Consider the following 18,245-nt stretch of genomic DNA (forward strand, 5'->3'; position numbering starts at 1 on the left):
TTAAGTGTCTCTTGGCTCAGTCTGCCATAAACACGAGAAGCTTCGTTTCGGTGCCAGACCATTTGAGTGCTTGGAAACATTATTTAAATAATAATAATAATAATAATAATAATAATAATAATAATAATTAACACATGATTCGAGACTTTTTCAAGCAATAAATGATTTTAGTTTTGTAAACAGTGAAGTAACGACCCAGCAGTAGATTACTATCTGCACTTCATGCTTTCGACCACTAGAGGCCGCTAATGTGTTAAAGCGTCGAATTACACCGATCAGGCATAACTTTATGACCACCAGGTTTATATTGTGTTGGTCGCCTTTTTGCTGCCAAAACAGCCCTGACCCGTCATGAACTGTGTATTCTGACACCTTTCTATCAGAACCAGCATTACCTTCTTCAGCAATTTGAGCAACAGTAGCTTGTCTGTTGGATCGGATCACACGGGCCAGCCTTCACTCCCCACGTGCATCAATGAGCCTTGGCCACCCATGACCTAGTTCACCACTGTTCCTTCCTTGGAACTTTTTTGATAGATACTGACCACTGCAGACCGGGAACACCCCACAAGAGCTGCAGTTTTGGAGATGCTCTGATCCAGTCATCTAGCCATCACAATTTGGCCCTTGTCAGACTCGCTCAAATCCTTACACTTGCCCATTTCTCCTGCTTCTAACACATCAACTTTGAGGACAAAATGTTCACTTGCTGCCTAATATATCCCACCCACTAACAGGTGCCATGATGAGGAGATAATCAGTGTTATTCACTTCACCTCTCAGTGTTCATAACGTTATAGCTGATATAGTGATATATAGTGTTATTTTAATTTTCCTAAAATTTTTTATTGTTTCAGAAAGCTTCATTTTGTCATCACAATATTACTTTTGAGAAATGTCTAAAATCACATGTTGTTCCTCTTTTGAAGCTGTAATAATAGACTTTCTCCACTCTAGCTCCACACTCCACATCAACATGGTAGCAGATAAGTAGATAAACTGAACTAACCACTACTGCAGAAAATACAACATTGTATATGTTGCGATAGAGAATATATGGCCGTTTCTTTTATTACCAGAGCTTTTTGGAGCTTTTCTTCAAGTTATATATTTAAAACAAACAAAAAAATCATAGCTTGAAGCCTTTCAACAAAACTTACCAAACGTTAGTGCCACCTGCTGGAAGTAAAAATAATGAGTGCAGTTATTAATCTACTGTTAGTGGATGCTTCTGAGGGGTGATCATATGATGTCTTTCTTTAGTCAAGGTAACTTAATATACATTTGTATGTGTATGTGTGCAGCACGTTTGGTTTAATGGCTTAGACACTTCACAGTATGACTGCATTTTCAAGAAAATAATCAAGATCATATTTCTTATATAATCTTCATGCCAACTCTGACATTACAAGGAACACTGCAAACAGTGGACATGCTGGATAGCTGATTTCAGTTAGTTAAATGAAGCCCCTAATATACAAGTAGAAACAAATTGGACATATTAGTGCACTAAAGTAATATTAAGAATTCCATGTTCAGATCTCTCAGTACTGTCCAGAACAGCTGAATTTTTATGAAGAATCTTTATATAAACTGATCTAGGCTTTGAAATAAATTGGAAAGTAATAGTTTTAGTCAAACTTTCTGTATTCATTAATATAAATAGTACATAATCAAAAGTTTGACAAACTAAAATGTTTTCTTGTGTTCAAGTGGCACAAATCTTATTTACTTAACTATATCTCTCTATCTATATATCGCTTAACTATATATATATATATATATATATATATATATATATATACATATATATATTTTATGCTCATTAAATCTTCATTAAATCTTCATCTATAAGCGCTTCATCCTGGTTAGGATCGAAGTTAATCTGAAGCCTATTCCAGGAACATTGAGTGGGAGGTGGAAATTACTAAGGGGTAATTTTGTATCACCAGTCCTCCCACTAACATGGTTCTGGAAGGTGAGAGGAAACGAGAGCCCTGAGGAAACCCCTGTGGAGAAGCTTCCTACACAGACGGCTCAGGACTGAAGCAGATACGCTGGAGTTGTGCAGCAGCAGCAGCAGCGATATCAGCTACTCCACTGTGCTCCCCCTTAAATTTTGTTAAAACTTACCTTACATCTCTTATTAAAGTAATACCCAATCCACATTACACATACACATGTATACAATCTTCTACATTTCTATGACTGTTTAGCTCTAATCATTGCCAAACACATGAATGTTTCTGTTTTATCTGTTAACACTTTAATATTGTTGGTTGCCACATAAATATCCATTACAAAACATTGCACATACATGTTCAGAAATATTTAGGTTACTGTTCTTAGGAAAAGACTATTAATTTTAAAAAGTATGTGCATAATTTCATTGGTCTATTTAACTCAGTGACATATATGAGGCATTTCTTAAACAATTGTGAATCAAGGCAGAAATGTTTATTAAAAACATGCAAATGTAGCCTCAGATTTTAAAAAAACATTCATACTAAACAAAATCTAAGCTGCTAAGCTTCAAATACTTATTTTAAAAATATACTATATTCACCTCAGTCATCCCAACTATGGACTCTTCTCTCTGTTGCGGTCAGGGAAACGTTTCCGTTCCTTGAAGGCGAGCACAGAGAGAATGAGGAGGAGCTTCTTCCCGCAGGCCATTCGGGCCCTCAACCAGTACACCTAGAATCTGGACTTTCTGGACTTACCCCCACACGACATAACATTCTACCTCAGTTGATTATTGCACATGCAATAATTGCACTACTTTGTACTCTGCACTACTCTGTACACACAATAACACTCTCACTGTACATCTTTTCTGTACATCTTTGTGTGCACACTGCACTGACACTTTACTCCCTGTTCAATTGGACATTTATATTTGCCTTATACATACATCTACAAATATATTGATATATTTATCTTACATATGCACACTGTACATACTGTATTCATTTACTACACCATTTCAAAGTTGACCTTTTTATCTACATATATGCATATACTGTACCTTCTATATATTATAGAGTCTACACATATATATTTATTTATATTGTTCTATTTTTCACATATACTCTATATACTATATTGTACTGTATTATATTAGTGTATTATATTTTTGTTTTTATATTTGGTTTTTTTTATATTTAGTTTATATAGCAGTTTTATATTTGTATACATTATATATTATATTACTATTTTTATTATTATTTTTATTTTATTTTTCATTATTTATAATATTTACTACTGTACTGATACTACATATATATATATATTTATATTATATACATATATATTTATATATACATACATAGACATATATTTGCATATGCATATCTAACACTTGACTTTCAAGTTATTTTCGTTTGTGATTTCTACCATTTAATTTTCCCTACTTTTCCCTATATATTCTTAACTATATCCCCTATTTTTCATGTCCACACTTTAAATTTTTCTTTTTTACACTTTCTTTTTATGTAAGACAGTCGTAAAAAGCATTTCACTACATGTCGTACTGTGTATTTTGTACGTGACCAATAAAATTTGTATTTGAATTTGAATTTTATTGATTGTACAGTTATACAGTGAAGCTGTATCATCACATCCAGTGAGTGACATTTCTGTCGGCGGAAAGGCCTTGTTGATGAAGTGTTTAGAGGATAACGCTCAGACTGGGCTGAGTTGACAGGAAGGATGTGATGATGTGGTAGCTTAGTGGTTAAAGTGTTGGACTTTAGATCGGAAAGGTGTGAGCTTAAAACCCAGGTCAACCGTGCTGCTACTGTTCAGTTGTGCAATTACTATAATTGTAAAAAATAATCAGTCTTTAGTGAGCAGAAAAGCATCTCAGAATGCATAACACACTAAACCTCAATGTGAATGAGCTACAACAGCAGGAGTCCACATCAGGTTCTACACCTTACACCAAAAACAATGATCTGAGGCTATAGCGGGCACAGAATCACATAAACTGGACCATTAAAGATTAGAAAATGTTGCCTGGTCTTTATGTCTTCTATGCATTGTGCTGTTGCCAGATGTTCTTAATAAGTTGGTCAGTGTGTTCATCTTTAAATCATTCAACATTCATTCCCAGTTGATGCCAAGCATCTGGCAACTGAGGTCCCACAGCTTCTGGGCCATTTCATCATCTCTAGCAGCTCTTGTGCAACTTGAAGGTCTACAATTGCTGGTCAAAAGGCGAGAAGGAAAGTGATTACAGCGTGATCAATGATTACATTTCATCCACCCTGAACGCAATTATACCTCTGAGATTTCTAAAACACCTGAAGACAATTAACCGCCATGTGGGAATGTAATCACCTGTAATAGCCACCACTGTGCGAGTGGAGCGCTGGCTCCACAGCACAGTAGATTGAAGTCTGAGCTCCCTGCATTGATGTCTTAGTGAAAGGCCTGACCATTTTCCACAGGAAAAGGAGCCCGAGGTTCATGTGTCTCTTCAGTTCAGTGCGGACGATGCCTGGGTGGACAGCATATACTGTCACGCCTGTATCTGTTCAATATACACATATGATGGTTTTATTATATAGTGCTACTGAATGCTCGCTTCTGATTGGTCAGAACAAGGTGACAGTAGTTTCAGCTGCAAGGCATGTTTTGCCCTTGTCAGCACGATGGCTTAGTGTTTAGCACTGTTGCCTCACAGCAAGAAGGTCCTGGGTTCGAACAGGCAGGGGCCTTCCTGTGTGGAGTTCGCATGTTCTCTCCGTGTCTGCGTGGGTTTACTCCGGTTTCCTCTCATTAGGTTGATTGGTAATTCTAAATTGCCCGTAGGAGTGAGTGTGTGTGGTTGTTTGTCTATATGTGATGGACTGGCGACCTGTCCAGGGTGTACCCCTGCCTTTGCCCAATGGGATAGACTCCAGCAGATCCCAGTGACCCTAATTAGGAATAAAGCAGGTATAGACAATGGATAGATGGATGTTTTGCCCTTGTGGTTAATTGGACTTTAGCTATTTAAACCTCCAGAATATAATGTTTACCCAGGTTTTTAATCAAGTAATATAAGTTTCTTTATTGACTACCTAAATACTTTTTTCAAATAAAACATAACCCCAACCCACCACCCTAGATTTTCTATTGTCTATAGAAAAAAATTACAAATCACCAGAAAATCTCACTGATTGACCTCAAACTGGACAGAAAGTTCTTTTTGTTTTTACAGGTTTTATTTGATTTTTGTTATTCATAACATTTGGAAAGTAGTACAATTTCTGTTATCAAGGATAGCAACATGTCTTTTGCTCAGGGTCTTATGTTCTCCCTCCACCATGTTGTGTGAACTCTCTGTCGTTCTGACCACACCACAGGTATGTTTATTAGGTTAGGGCCTAAAGCAGAGGGATGTTTTTGAAGATATACACTATATTGCCAAAAGTATTCACTCACCTGCCTTTACTCGCATATGAACTTAAGTGACATCCCATTCCTAATCCATAGGGTTCAATATGACGTCGGTCCATCCTTTGCAGCTATAACAGCTTCAACTCTTCTGGGAAGGCTGTCCACAAGGTTTAGGAGTGTGTTTATGGGAATTTTTGACCATTCTTCCAGAAGCGCATTTGTGAGGTCACACACTGATGTTGGACGAGAAGGCCTGGCTCTCAGTCTCTGCTCTAATTCATCCCAAAGGTGTTCTATCGGATTGAGGTCAGGACTCTGTGCAGGCCAGTCAAGTTCATCCACACCAGACTCTGTCATCCATGTCTTTATGGACCTTGCTTTGTGCACTGGTGCACAGTCATGTTGGAAGAGGAAGGGGCCAGCTCCAAACTGTTCCCACAAAGTTGGGAGCATGGAATTGTCCAAAATGTCTTGGTATGCTGAAGCATTCAGAGTTCCTTTCACTGGAACTAAGGGGCCAAGCCCAGCTCCTGAAAAACAACCCCACACCATAATCCCCCCTCCACCAAACTTTACACTTGGCACAATGCAGTCAGACAAGTACCCTTCTCCTGGCAACCGCCAAACCCAGACTCGTCCATCAGATTGCCAGATGGAGAAGCACGATTCGTCACTCCAGAGAACGTGTCTCCACTGCTCTAGAGTCCAGTGGCGGCGTGCTTTATACCACTGCATCCGACGCTTTGCATTGCACTTGGTGATGTATGGCTTGGATGCAGCTGCTCGGCCATGGAAACCCATTCCATGAAGCTCTCTGCGCACTGTTCTTGAGCTAATCTGAAGGCCACATAAAGTTTGGAGGTCTGTAGTGATTGACTCTGCAGAAGGTTGGCGACCTCTTCGCACTATGCGCCTCAGCATCCGCTGACCCCGCTCCGTCAGTTTACGTGGCCTACCACTTCGTGGCTGAGTTGCTGTCGTTCCCAAACACTTCCAAGTTCTTATAATACAGCTGACAGTTGACTGTGGAATATTTAGGGGCGAGGAAATTTCATGACTGGATTTGTTGCACAGGTGGCATCCTATCACAGTTCCACGCTGGAATTCACTGAGCTCCTGAGAGCGACCCATTCTTTCACAAATGTTTGTAAAAACAGTCTGCATGCCTAGGTGCTTGATTTTATACACCTGTGGCCATGGAAGTGATTGGAACACCTGATTCTGATTATTTGGATGGGTGAGCGAATACTTTTGGCAATATAGTGTATATATCTTCATATATACACCTGATTGTTATAGTGACCTCAATATTATCCAAAACAACCCAAATCTTTTAAAGTGTTTTTAAAAGTGTTTTATACAGCTTTGTACAGGAAAACATATTATCATGATAATTTTATGTTTACCTGGTTGTGTACCCATTAAATTAGGAAAAGTCATTAAATATGAAGCAAAAAATGTCAAATATTATATTTGGAGACATTAAACATTGAACAGGATCAAACTGACCCCAAGGATAATAGAAGGGTTAATGCACATTCTAATATTTCATCATTTCTATAGTAACAATGAACACAGAGATTTTTATGGTATGTGGTTTGTATATTTAAAATCTATTTGTAAATCATTTGTTATATTGTGAAGTTGTCTGTAAGGAGAAGCTTATTTAAGTCTTCAGTGTCAGTGCTCTGAATTAAAGCTCTAATTTTCTGACTCATCAAAATGAAACATGTTACAGTGTTGAGAAGTCTCTTGCTAACATGATAAGCTGCAATATTAACCTCAAGAGAGTTCAGAAGAAAGACTGGTGAGATAAACTGGTACGATAAAAGCGATAAAGAGGAACTAACTTTGTTGCAAATTGTGTTTTATTCATTACTTCCCTCTGAGTAAAATTATTACACATCAACATCCAGGCATTCATTTCACTGTACAGCTTAATCTACACAGGATCACAGTTAACCTGGAGTTTATCACAGAGGACTTGGGGCATAAGACTTGGACATCTATTCCAGCGCACAATCACACTCATTTAGACACCCTTTCACAAACTACAGAGAATGTAGAGATGACAATCAGCCTACAACAAGTCTTTGGAATGGGGAAGGAAACCAGAGTACCCAGAGGAAACCCCCAAAGCATGCACACAGGGCAGAGGTAAAATGAAACCCTTAACCCTGAAGGTTTGAGGCAAAAACTTCAAGCCACCGTGTCCCCAGGACATATCAAAATATTGTTTAGAACTAATTCTTGCTGACTGTAGAGAGTAATTATTAAATCAAAAGCAAATCTGTAAACAATTTATTTGTTACCAAGCCAAAACACCATAAATGAGTTAACCTGATAACATTTTTATTAAGGGCATCACTGGAATATGTCAATCTAACCTTTGAGTCTTTTGGCCAGGGATCGAGCGCAGAGGATATTTGCTAGCTTGCTCTGTCCGTACTCCCTCCTGCTATGGTAACTCTTCTCACTGTTGATGTCATCCAGTTTGATGGTGCCCCAGCTATGCGCCATGGAGGACAAGATGATGATTCTTGACGGAGCAGATTTTTTCAGCAAATCAGTCAACAGGAACGTTAGCAGAAAGTGGCCTAGAAGATGGCAGCATCGGTACTGTCAGAGCTAGCACAAAGTAAATTCAGTTACATTTGCATAATCTGGCATTTATTGATTTTCCAGAAAGCTACAGAAACATAAAATAGGTCAGTGATGAATGTGTATCATGAAGCACTATAGGTTTGTGGCTCAGCAATTCTCTTAGATGAAAAATAATATTTTACCCAAATGATTGACTCCAAATTGCATCTCAAAGCCATCTGCAGTCTTAGAATAGGGGCACATCATGACTCCAGCGTTGTTTATAAGAATATGTAATTGCTTTTCCTCTGAACACGTACAAACAAACAATATAAGGCCAGTATCCAATTTTGTGTCGTGTAATAGCTTTCTCTTTATAAAAATGTATTATTTATCGACATATGCTACAATATATGCTGTAGGTGTCATTCCACAAAGCAGAGCATATGAGCTTGTAGTCACTCTTCACTCACCTTTGCTTATTACGTCTGCAAATTCTCTGATTGATTTGATGTCTGCCAAATCGAGTTTCCTGATAAGGACGTTTTGGTTGCCTGACTCAGCAACGATCTCTCTCTGCGCCACTTCGGCTTTGACAATATCTCTGCAAGCCATGATGATCCTGGCCCCTGTGAGACAGCACTACGAAACCTGACTAGCCATCATGTAACAATTGTGATTAAAAGATTGTGGCTTCTCTCCTGCGTATTTCTTGCTTAGAAATCTACAGAATCATATCTTTGCATGTATAGTACACAGAAAACAAATGAATAGGATGCTTACCTCTTTTTGCTAAATCTCTTGTGGTTTCTTTGCCAATGCCAGTGTTGGCTCCTGTAATGATAACTGTTTTGCCATCAAGTCTTACCTTGGAAGACCACTGGCCAAAGAAAAATTCCCTAACACAAGGAAAATTAGCAGTCTTTTGCACGAGACAATAGCGAACAAGACAATACATTTTGCAGTATAAAACTATTGCAGCATAAATATATCATATAGGCTTTTGTATCCATCCCATAATAAAAAAGTGATTTCTTTACGTTTAAGCAGTTTAAGCAATTATCACCTGTACTGCACTACTGACTTAACACAGAATACAGAGTTACTCAACATAAAATGTAGAAGTTTTTTACCTTAGAGTATAAATGTTGGCCATCTCTCTCTCACAAAAGAAATAAAAGCCATCTATGGACACAAAATGCTTCCACTTCCTTCATGTGTTGGTTTGGATTAGTGTGCAGCTAATCCACAGCTAATCTCCAAAGGAGGGTTCAACACCAGTGTGCTTTCCTGAAGCGGCCCAGATCGCCACACCATACGCCCAGTGAGATCACTGAGCAGCGCTTGCTAATAAATATACTGCGATATCTGCCTAGATGGGATGTCTGTGAAATACTGATGTCGTTAAATAATAGAATATCAGTAAGTGTTGGAATGAATCTTTCAGTCAGAATTTAAAAAAATCAAATGAAGAATAGGGTTATTGATTGCAGTGCTGTGAATTTGATATATTTCAGACAAGTATATACAGAACAAAACCAAGAAACAAAGGAGTGTTATGAAAGTAAGAAGGATTATGTAAGGCTTATGTTAATGCTCTTTGTACAAAAAAAGCCAAAAATATGGAGAATGTAAATCCACATTCTGTCACATCCAAATCCACTGGGAGTTCAGGAGCCACCAGGAATCTATAATCTAATCCAGTTTTAATATTAAATTCACCTGTTTCCTCAACTTTCTCAATTCCTTTGCATTCATTTTTTATGTATTGCAGTTCAGGCAGCATGGTGGTGCAGTCAATACCAGTGTTGTCAAGTCACATCCTCAAGGTTTCTGGGTCAATCCTGAGTTCAGATTATTGCCCATGTGGACTTCACATGCATGTCCCTAGGGCCTAACCCTAGGCTCAATGATGCACGCTGGGAGCAAAGGCTGGCCCATGTGGTCCGTTTCAACAGACAAGCTACTGTAGCTCAAATTGCTGAAGAAGTCAATGCTGGTTCTGATCAGTATACACAGTGCATTGCAGTTTATTGCGTATGGGTATGCATAGCCGCAGACCAGTCAGGGTGCCCATGCTGAGCCCTGTGCACTGCTGAATGCGCCAACAATGGGCATGTGAACATCAGAACTGGACCACGGAGCAATGGAAGAAGGTGGTCTGGTCTGATGAATCATGTTTTCTTTGAAATCACGTGGATGGCCTGGTGTGTGTGCGTTGCTTAACTGGGGAACACATGGCACCAGGACGCACTATGGGAAGAAGGCAAGTCAGCAGAGGTAATGTTATGCTATGGGCAATGTTCTGCTGGGAAACCTTGGGTCCTGCCATCCATGTGGATGTTACTTTTACACGTACCGCCTACCTAAGCAATGTTGCAGACCATGTACACCCTTACCTGGAAACAGTATTCCCTGATGGCTGTGGCCTCTATCAGCAGGACAATGCACCACTGGACAAAAAAATCAGATCCAAGGAGGCCCCACCTTGCAACTTACAGGACTTAAAGGATCTGCTGCAAACATCATGGTACCAGATACCACCGCACACCTTCAGGGATCTAGTGGAGTCCATGCCTCGATGGGTCAGGGCTGTTTGGGCAGCAAAAGGGGGACCAACACAATACTCCATGGCCTAAGCTCAATGCTAAACTGGCCTGCTCAAATGTATGATGTAGCAATTATTTCCCTTTAGTGGAATTAATACTGCCTTCCTACTATCTGAAGTGGTGATTATGAGTAGGTTGTGTTCACATGCTTTCTTTTTAGTTTAGTCATACATTTTTATTTTGACACTACACATTACTCAGGTAGCTGATGAACAGTGAAAAAAATGAACAAAGTGGCAAGAATTAACATTTAAGAAAAATGAACAAAACATTCAACAAAATGAACAAACTGTGTTATTCAGTACAAAACACTGTACTATCTTCTGTCATGTTAACGGTTTAGAATTAAGAAGAATCTCGGAAACTGAGGTATCGAGTTAGCATTAAATGGCCAGGTATAGAAAAAGCAGAGAAAAATGACGCTTGAATGAAAATATGATTATTGTATGAAAAGAACAATTTTAAAAATGTTAGCATAATACCCATTTTTAATCTAATATATGAACAATAAGTGAAAATAAAAGGTAAATTGTCTGTGTGTATAGATGATTGGTAAGGATTTGAATTTGATTTAGAAATAGCTACAGTAATAAATACATTCATGGTGTTAAAACACTCACTTGATTGAATTGGCTGCAGAATAACTTGACCTCGACTGCCTAAATCTAAAAAGAAATGTGTTTTTGATGAAAATTTGAGTTTCAATATTCGGTAAATGATGAAGTTTAATTACTTAATTATATTTCACTTGTGTGCTACATGTAGTAGAACTACACATATTAAAATGTGATTGCAAATGTATTTTCCCATATAAACTTAATGTGTATATTGACTTGCTAACTAGCAAATCAGCAAATAGGAGTTTGATAAAAACAGATAAAATATTTGACTACATAGATGCTGAATACATTCCACCTACTCTTATTGCTTATGTTGCAATGTCTTTTGATCAAGTTCCCCATTCCTCAGTTCTCCAAATCACCTAACAAACATCACAAGTCATAAAACATTGCAATGGGACTTAACAGTGACCAGGTTTCCTCCACAAGGAAAACAGTGATAGCACAGCTCTGCATTCATAGCTCCAGTTCAGTGGATTTACTTCATTATATAAGAACAGGGAAAGTGGAACTTTGCAGGTTTGTCAGGTCACTTGATACTCCACCATGTAATGTAAATAATCAACAACAACAACACAATTTATTTTGCTGTATTTCTATTTTATTCAATATTTTCAAATAACAGGATAAAGCATGTCAGCTTCAAGCTGTTGTCAAGATTGCGACGTTCCCTTACTGTATCATCTGTTTGATTAGCACTAAAACTTGCATCAGAGGAAACTGTCTCAAGAATTTTTCTGGTTCCTTGTATCACACATAGTATGTCTCGATGTTGTTAAAGTGTAACTAACTGTTCTGAAAGGAAAGACATTCATTTGGATAGGGTTCAAAGTTCACTAAAGTGGAAACTCATTCCTACCTTATCACAAACCAAATTCTATGTGCAGTATATCCTTATGTTAGGTCACCAACACTGGATGTACGTAGTCTGTCTTCACGTTTGTTTGTGATGAGCGTACCTCTGATAAACTGACGCTTCTCTTCCTTTATGGTTTCTGTATAGTCTCTACACTTTATTTACTCAGTTGGTAAAGGGTACCTTTTTTTCAATGTCAGAACTTTTTCCCCGTTAAATGCCATTGTTAATCTTTAATCTCATTGACTGCACTTCCTCAAGTGTGTGAGGGGTGGTTTGTGTCAGGAAGGCAGAGTGGCCACATCCTGACTGATGTTTTATGCTCAGTGAGCTGGACTCTCTTTCAAGTATGGATGGGTGAGTAATCTTTAAAGTTAAATATATATGGTAAATACATTATATTGTACATTGCTAAACGTTTCATAGTAAGTTAGGTGTGTTTTGCTTGTGTCTTGATAACATTAAACTTGTCAATGTTTCATATTGTAATATACTTGTATCTTAAGCATAGCATTATACCGATATATAATTATTTTTAGTTGATTGTATGATGATTTTTTTTTTTACATTGCTGTCTGCAACAGAAATGTCAGTATATTGCATGCTGTATTGATCCTATATTTGTGTTCATTCAGCTCCAAGAGCATTAGTGAGATCAGACACTGATGTTAGGTGCAGTCAGTGCTCCAGTTCATCCCAAAGGTGTTCATTGGGGTTGAGTCCTGTGCAGGATACTCCAGTTCTTCTACACCAAGCTTCATAAAGTGTGTTTTCATAAAGCTTGCTTTGTGCACAGGTGCACTGTCAGGCTAGAACAGGCTAGGGCTTAGTTCCAGTGAATTGGTTTTTTTTCTTTTGTTTCAGAGTTGGTGGTAACAGTCTGGGGAAGAGCCACAGGGGATATAATAGGTTGTGGTCAGGTGTGTTATGTTGTATGTAATTGTATGTTGTTATTTATATGCTGCAGTTTCAAAATAGTGAAGGAATAAAAAATTAGCACTCACCGAAATAAGTCAGGCAGGGTATAGACTGTATATATTTGGTACTAATTAACAGGTTTTTGTTTGTTAGTTAGTTAGTTAGTTAGTTAGTTTGCTTGTTTGTTTGTTGGTTTTAATCAGACATTGAGTTCCCCAATTGTGATTCTTGTGTGAATGTGAAATGAATGTATGAGTCAACATACATGGTTATGTATACTGCAAACTATTGTGTAGAACTAACATTAAGCCACATGGGTTTAAGGGAAGTCTTTCACAACTTCTGCTTTAGCTCATAATTTGACCCATGAAATTTCCAATTTTCACTAAGCACCAATAGTTTTTAATATAGGTACATTTTAACCCTTGTTTTTTTATTTTATTTTATTTTCTTTTATCACCACACTTGCATGAACGTTGTCAAATCAGTCTTGGACAGACTCAAGCTGGAACTAAAATCTGGACTTTCATTTCTCACTAAGAGTTCTGGGTCATCCATTAACTAAAAATCACATGCATTTCAAGTGGTATATTTTCTCCAAATTTATTATACATTTATTATAGCTCAATCTGTGCATACTGAGTAATGACAAATGCTTGATTATTGTCTTTTTTGTCTTTTTTTTTTAAAGCAACAGCACAACTGCTCTACCGATTGAATACAGGATCAGCCTGGTGGTTCTCTACGTGCTTGTCTTTATTGGTGGGATCATCGGGGCGATCATAATAAGCACCACCATTATGTCCAACATGTTGTCTGTCACCACAGTGTCAGTGATCAATCTGCTGGTGGTGCACATGATCTTCCTGCTCACGTTGCCCTTTCGTGTCTACTACTATGCCTCCGGCGAATGGAAACTAGGCTTCAGCTTTTGTAAGCTGGTCAGCAGCATGCTTCACGTGCACATGTACCTCAGCTTTATCTTCTACGCCATCATCCTGTGCAACCGATACTTGACTTACTTTGAATGGAGACATCGACTGGAATTCTACCGAGTGTTGCATGCTGTAATAGCCAGTGTGACTGTCTGGGTCATCATTTTGGCTACTGTTATCCCTTCTACCATCAGTTATGGATCAGGAATGAATACCATTGATAATCAGTGCTTTACCTTTGGAAATGCTCTTCAAAATACAGATATTAAAAAGCTGAACTACGTCATCTGCACTGTGGTGCTGCTGATGTGGGTGCTCTTAGCATCATGTCAGTGTTACATAATTTGGTGCGTGCGCCAAAAACATGGAAAAGTCCTTTGGGTTCATCAGGAGTTCTGGGCTCAGATCAAGAGCCTGTGCTTTGTGTTGATCATGCTCATTTGCTTTGTGCCATACCAGGCCTTCAGGATCTACTATGTATGCATATATTGGCAAGGACTTGAAAAAGTCAATGAGGTTTTTCTGGCAGTCACGGCTTTCAGCTGCTTTGACATGCTTTTGTTTGCTGGCAGAGGAGTGTGCCGCCCTGCTTACAAAATGTGTTGTGCTTCATGATGGGGGAAACCTATTGACTGAAAGAATGATGCCTTTCCTCACTTCAGCTTGAGTAGAGTTTTGGCATTATCAGTTACACAAGTGCTTGAAGATCACAACTTATCTTTAGCTGCTTTTATGATTTATATAATGATTACAAAATTTAATATATTCTTGCGAGTTAAAGATACACTAATATTCTGAAGTCATATGGAGTCAAAGGCTAGCCATATTTAATGTGTGCAAATAGAGACTACATTGACAAAAAAATATGTGGACACCTGACCATGACAGGCCTCTTTGCTGTTGCAATAACCTCCTCTGTCATTCTGTCTTTAGTGAGATCAGGAGTTTTTTCCATGCCACCGTCACCTCAGGCTTACTCATTAGGTATAATAACTTAACTTTTAATTTTTATTCTATGTTTCTATACTACTGTGAAGCTGCATTAAGACAATGTCCATTGTTAAAAGCGCTGTACAAATAAATTGAGCTCAGGGGTATTGTCATGGTGGGATAGATTTGGGTCTCTTAGTACCAGTGAAGGGGAACTTTAATTCTATACCATACTGACATTCTCTTGTGCTGTGCTTCAAAAATTGTGCACAGTTTGGGGAAGCATCACATGTGGGTGGTGGTTAGGTGTCCACCTACTTTTGTAAAGTAATCGCCTTTGGTTTAATGTAATTACCTTGTGCTGAGCTATTACTGAATCTATTAGTCTTGGACCTTTGCAAAACTGGTGTTGGGACTTTAATCATCAACTGCTGTGCTTTAATTTACTTCTTCAGTCTTTAAGAGGCATCATCTGTTGTCTGGACAGAAAATGTTTGTTTAACAAATAGATCAGGTATATATATATATATATATATATATATATATATATATATATATATAAATATTTACTGAGCATACTCATGTATATAGACGTGTATAGCATGTATAGTTTCTATAAATTTGCTCATTTCTGATACTCATGTCTCATGTTGTTTATTATTTTTTATGTGACATTTTTCATTAGAATTTAAGGCATAAATAATATCAGGTCATGAACTAGAAATTCATAGTATTGTGAGATGAGGGCACAATACATGAAATGATGCACAGGCTATAGAAAATAAAAAGAACTTGGATGGATGGATTACATGAGAAAGAGCTAAACTAACTTTCTTATCTTGGCTGCACATTGTGAACATAAAGAAAGCACTCATCCATCTTGACTCATTTAATCATTATTGCATTTGGACCAATGTGGATACCGAAGGCTATATAATACTAAATTAATTGCTGCTACCTGCAATGGTATTAATTCATTATAAAGGTATATCTTTGGCATTTGTTCCTTTGTGTTGTTGAGGAAGAATACAGCTGTTATCTAAAAGGCTGCATTTCTTCATTAGAAACCTGGGCTTGTATCAAAGAGCCTGTGCAAATGATCCCCGAAAGGTCAATCTCTGCTTGTATATTTGTGTTAGAAAATTCATTAACAAGAACAAAATGAAAAAAAGAATCAAATTTTATTTGTCATGTATGCAAACATATAGATTACACAACATGTAGTGAAATGCTTTAGTGGCTGTCAGTGACATAAAAATAGAACCAATAAGAATAAAGAATGAAAAAAGGAAGGATAAAAAAAAAGAATGAAGATAAACTAAGAATAGAATTTGAACAAAATTACGATAAAAAAAATTAATTTGTTACAGAAGTGAGAAAGGGAAGAAAGTATATGGAAAAATATAGGCAGGTGGTCATAATATATATATATATATATATATATATATATATATATATATATATATATATATATATATATATATATATATATATATATAAGCTAATATTGCTAATATAAGCTAATATTGTGTTGGTTCCCTTTTTGCTGCCAAGGTGTATTCTGACACCTTTCTATCAGAACCAGCATTAACTTCTTTAGCAATTTGAGCAACAGTAGCTCATCTGTTGGATCTGATCACATGGGCCAGCCTTTGCTGCCCACGTGCATCAATGAGCCTTGGCCGCCCATGACCCCGTCGCCCACTGTTCCTTCCTTGGACCACTTTTGATGGATACTGACCACTGCAGACCGGGAACACCCCACAAGAGCTGCAGTTTTGGAGATGCTCTGATCCAGTCGTCTAGCCATCACAATTTGGCCCTTGTCAAATTCACTCAAATCCTTACGCTTGCCCATTTTTCCTGCTTCTAACACATCAACTTTGAGGACAAAATGTTCACTTGCTGCCTAATATATCCCACCCACTAACAGGTGCCATGATGAGGAGATAATCAGTCTTATTCACTTCACCTCTCAGTGCTCATAATGTTATGCCTGATCAGTGTATGAATGCATGGTAGAGCAGTATGACTATTGTGACTTAAAAAGGAAGGAAGTGACTTGCAGTGTGAATTTTGCGACATGTTCAGTATTTATATGTAAGCTGTTTGTTCAGTAACCTCAAGCCCAATTAACCCCTTTGGGATGAACTGTAACACAGACTGTACCCCAGACCCATTTTATTATGAACACACATGACAGAAATCCCATTTTGCTGTTAATTATCCCCATGTTTGTGTTGCAGTCTCTTTCTACAGCACTACATTTAATTCAACAGCAACCGTCCCTCATTGCAGTGAAGTTAGAATAGGTTTAGGGGGCTGGGGACTGTGGCCTCAATCCATTCTTTTCATCTTCTAATCTTCTGCTCAAGGTCACTGAGTGAATAGCTTTCTGTGCATCCGGTCCACAGAGAGTGAGCATTGATCTTTAGCTGAAGTGCAGTCACGGCTTTTGCCTCATGATGGGCAAGACCAGGCTCTGCTGGGTATTAAAGCTGTTTTGATAGGGCACTCATCGCCTGTCACACATGACATCATTCAGCATTTTGCACTGAGCTGAATGGCTTTCAGCAGTGGTACATTTCCTTTGTCCCTGATTACTAATTTAACTAATGGTATAATGGAAATAAGGGAAATACGTTTTGAACAAACTAATGAACACATTGTGGGCATGTTAGAGGTATAAGCATGCTAATCTATATGTGTATCATTTTTTCATGTGATGTACAGAATTTCAGTGCTCTATTAAAATTATCGAAAATACTTCCAAATTTAATTCCAAAATAATATAAAAACGATAGAATATGAAACTACAAATGTCATAATATGTGTAATTATACTAAGTCTACTAAGTAGTATGTCAAAAAGTGTATGCTACTAATGTCAGGTATTGCAAGCCATGCTGTCATGCTGGCTTGACGTAGCCTACGATTTAGCAGGGCATCATTTATCGTTTCCATGGCAACCAGAGAAAAAACGCGACCACCCTACTATTTTAGATAGTACGGTTGTATGCGGGTTTGGACGTTGCCATGGTCACACACATCGCACGCCTAGCTACTGGATGAGACTAGGGTGGGGAAGATGATACAAGGTTGCCAGATTGGCATGATTTTTACTGTACCAAAGCTTAAAAATGTCCCCAATTTCCTGCAAAATATTACCAACTAAACAAAAAGACAGAAACAAAACAAAAAAGAGCAACCAACACGATTATAAATAAATCAACAAAACATAAACAGATTCACATTCACCAGCCTAACGCGATTTTTCATAACAGGATAGTTTAATTACATTTCCGGCACAATCTGGCAACCGTAAGGAGAGCTCGTAGATGCGGCCAGCAGATGTCGCTGTTGTATCTCAGCTTGATTTGCTGCAGTGAGGTGGAAAAGAGGAGAGAAGA

At 38.0% G+C, this 18,245-nt stretch overlaps 2 protein-coding genes across 2 annotated transcripts; one reads left to right on the forward strand and one right to left on the reverse strand.

Annotated features, from left to right (window-relative positions):
* Window positions 1-4,104: 4,104 nt before the first annotated feature.
* On the reverse strand, window positions 4,105-9,124 carry si:dkey-94e7.2 (uncharacterized protein LOC100141353 homolog). Its single transcript, XM_058395354.1, has 7 exons — window positions 9,102-9,124; window positions 8,752-8,867; window positions 8,442-8,597; window positions 8,172-8,276; window positions 7,773-7,982; window positions 4,342-4,534; window positions 4,105-4,207 (listed from the first exon to the last, which is right to left on the reverse strand). The coding sequence occupies exons 1-7, from the start codon at window positions 9,122-9,124 to the stop codon at window positions 4,105-4,107; spliced, it is 906 nt and encodes a 301-aa protein (XP_058251337.1).
* Window positions 9,125-12,062: 2,938 nt separating this feature from the next.
* LOC131355635 (probable G-protein coupled receptor 141) lies at window positions 12,063-15,375 on the forward strand. The gene is made up of 2 exons (XM_058394042.1): window positions 12,063-12,410; window positions 13,663-15,375. The coding sequence occupies exons 1-2, from the start codon at window positions 12,373-12,375 to the stop codon at window positions 14,519-14,521; spliced, it is 897 nt and encodes a 298-aa protein (XP_058250025.1). The 5' UTR covers window positions 12,063-12,372; the 3' UTR covers window positions 14,522-15,375.
* The last annotated feature ends 2,870 nt before the right edge of the window (window positions 15,376-18,245 follow it).

This window comes from Hemibagrus wyckioides, linkage group LG07 (assembly GCF_019097595.1).
Source record: "Hemibagrus wyckioides isolate EC202008001 linkage group LG07, SWU_Hwy_1.0, whole genome shotgun sequence".
Classification (NCBI taxonomy): Eukaryota; Metazoa; Chordata; class Actinopteri; order Siluriformes; family Bagridae; genus Hemibagrus; species Hemibagrus wyckioides.

Bases quoted from the DNA above. Each gene is read 5' to 3' on its own strand.
- LOC131355635 (XM_058394042.1), top strand. From the start codon at position 12,373: ATGCTCAGTGAGCTGGACTCTCTTTCAAGTATGGATGG. The intron at 12,411-13,662 runs GTGAGTAATCTT...TTTTTTTTAAAG, and splicing joins TCTCTTTCAAGTATGGATGG to CAACAGCACAACTGCTCTAC.
- si:dkey-94e7.2 (XM_058395354.1), bottom strand. From the start codon at position 9,124: ATGGCCAACATTTATACTCTAAG. The intron at 7,983-8,171 runs GTAAAATATTAT...GCCATCTTCTAG, and splicing joins ATTTGGAGTCAATCATTTGG to GCCACTTTCTGCTAACGTTC. The intron at 4,208-4,341 runs GTGATTACATTC...CCTTTTGACCAG, and splicing joins CACAGTGGTGGCTATTACAG to CAATTGTAGACCTTCAAGTT.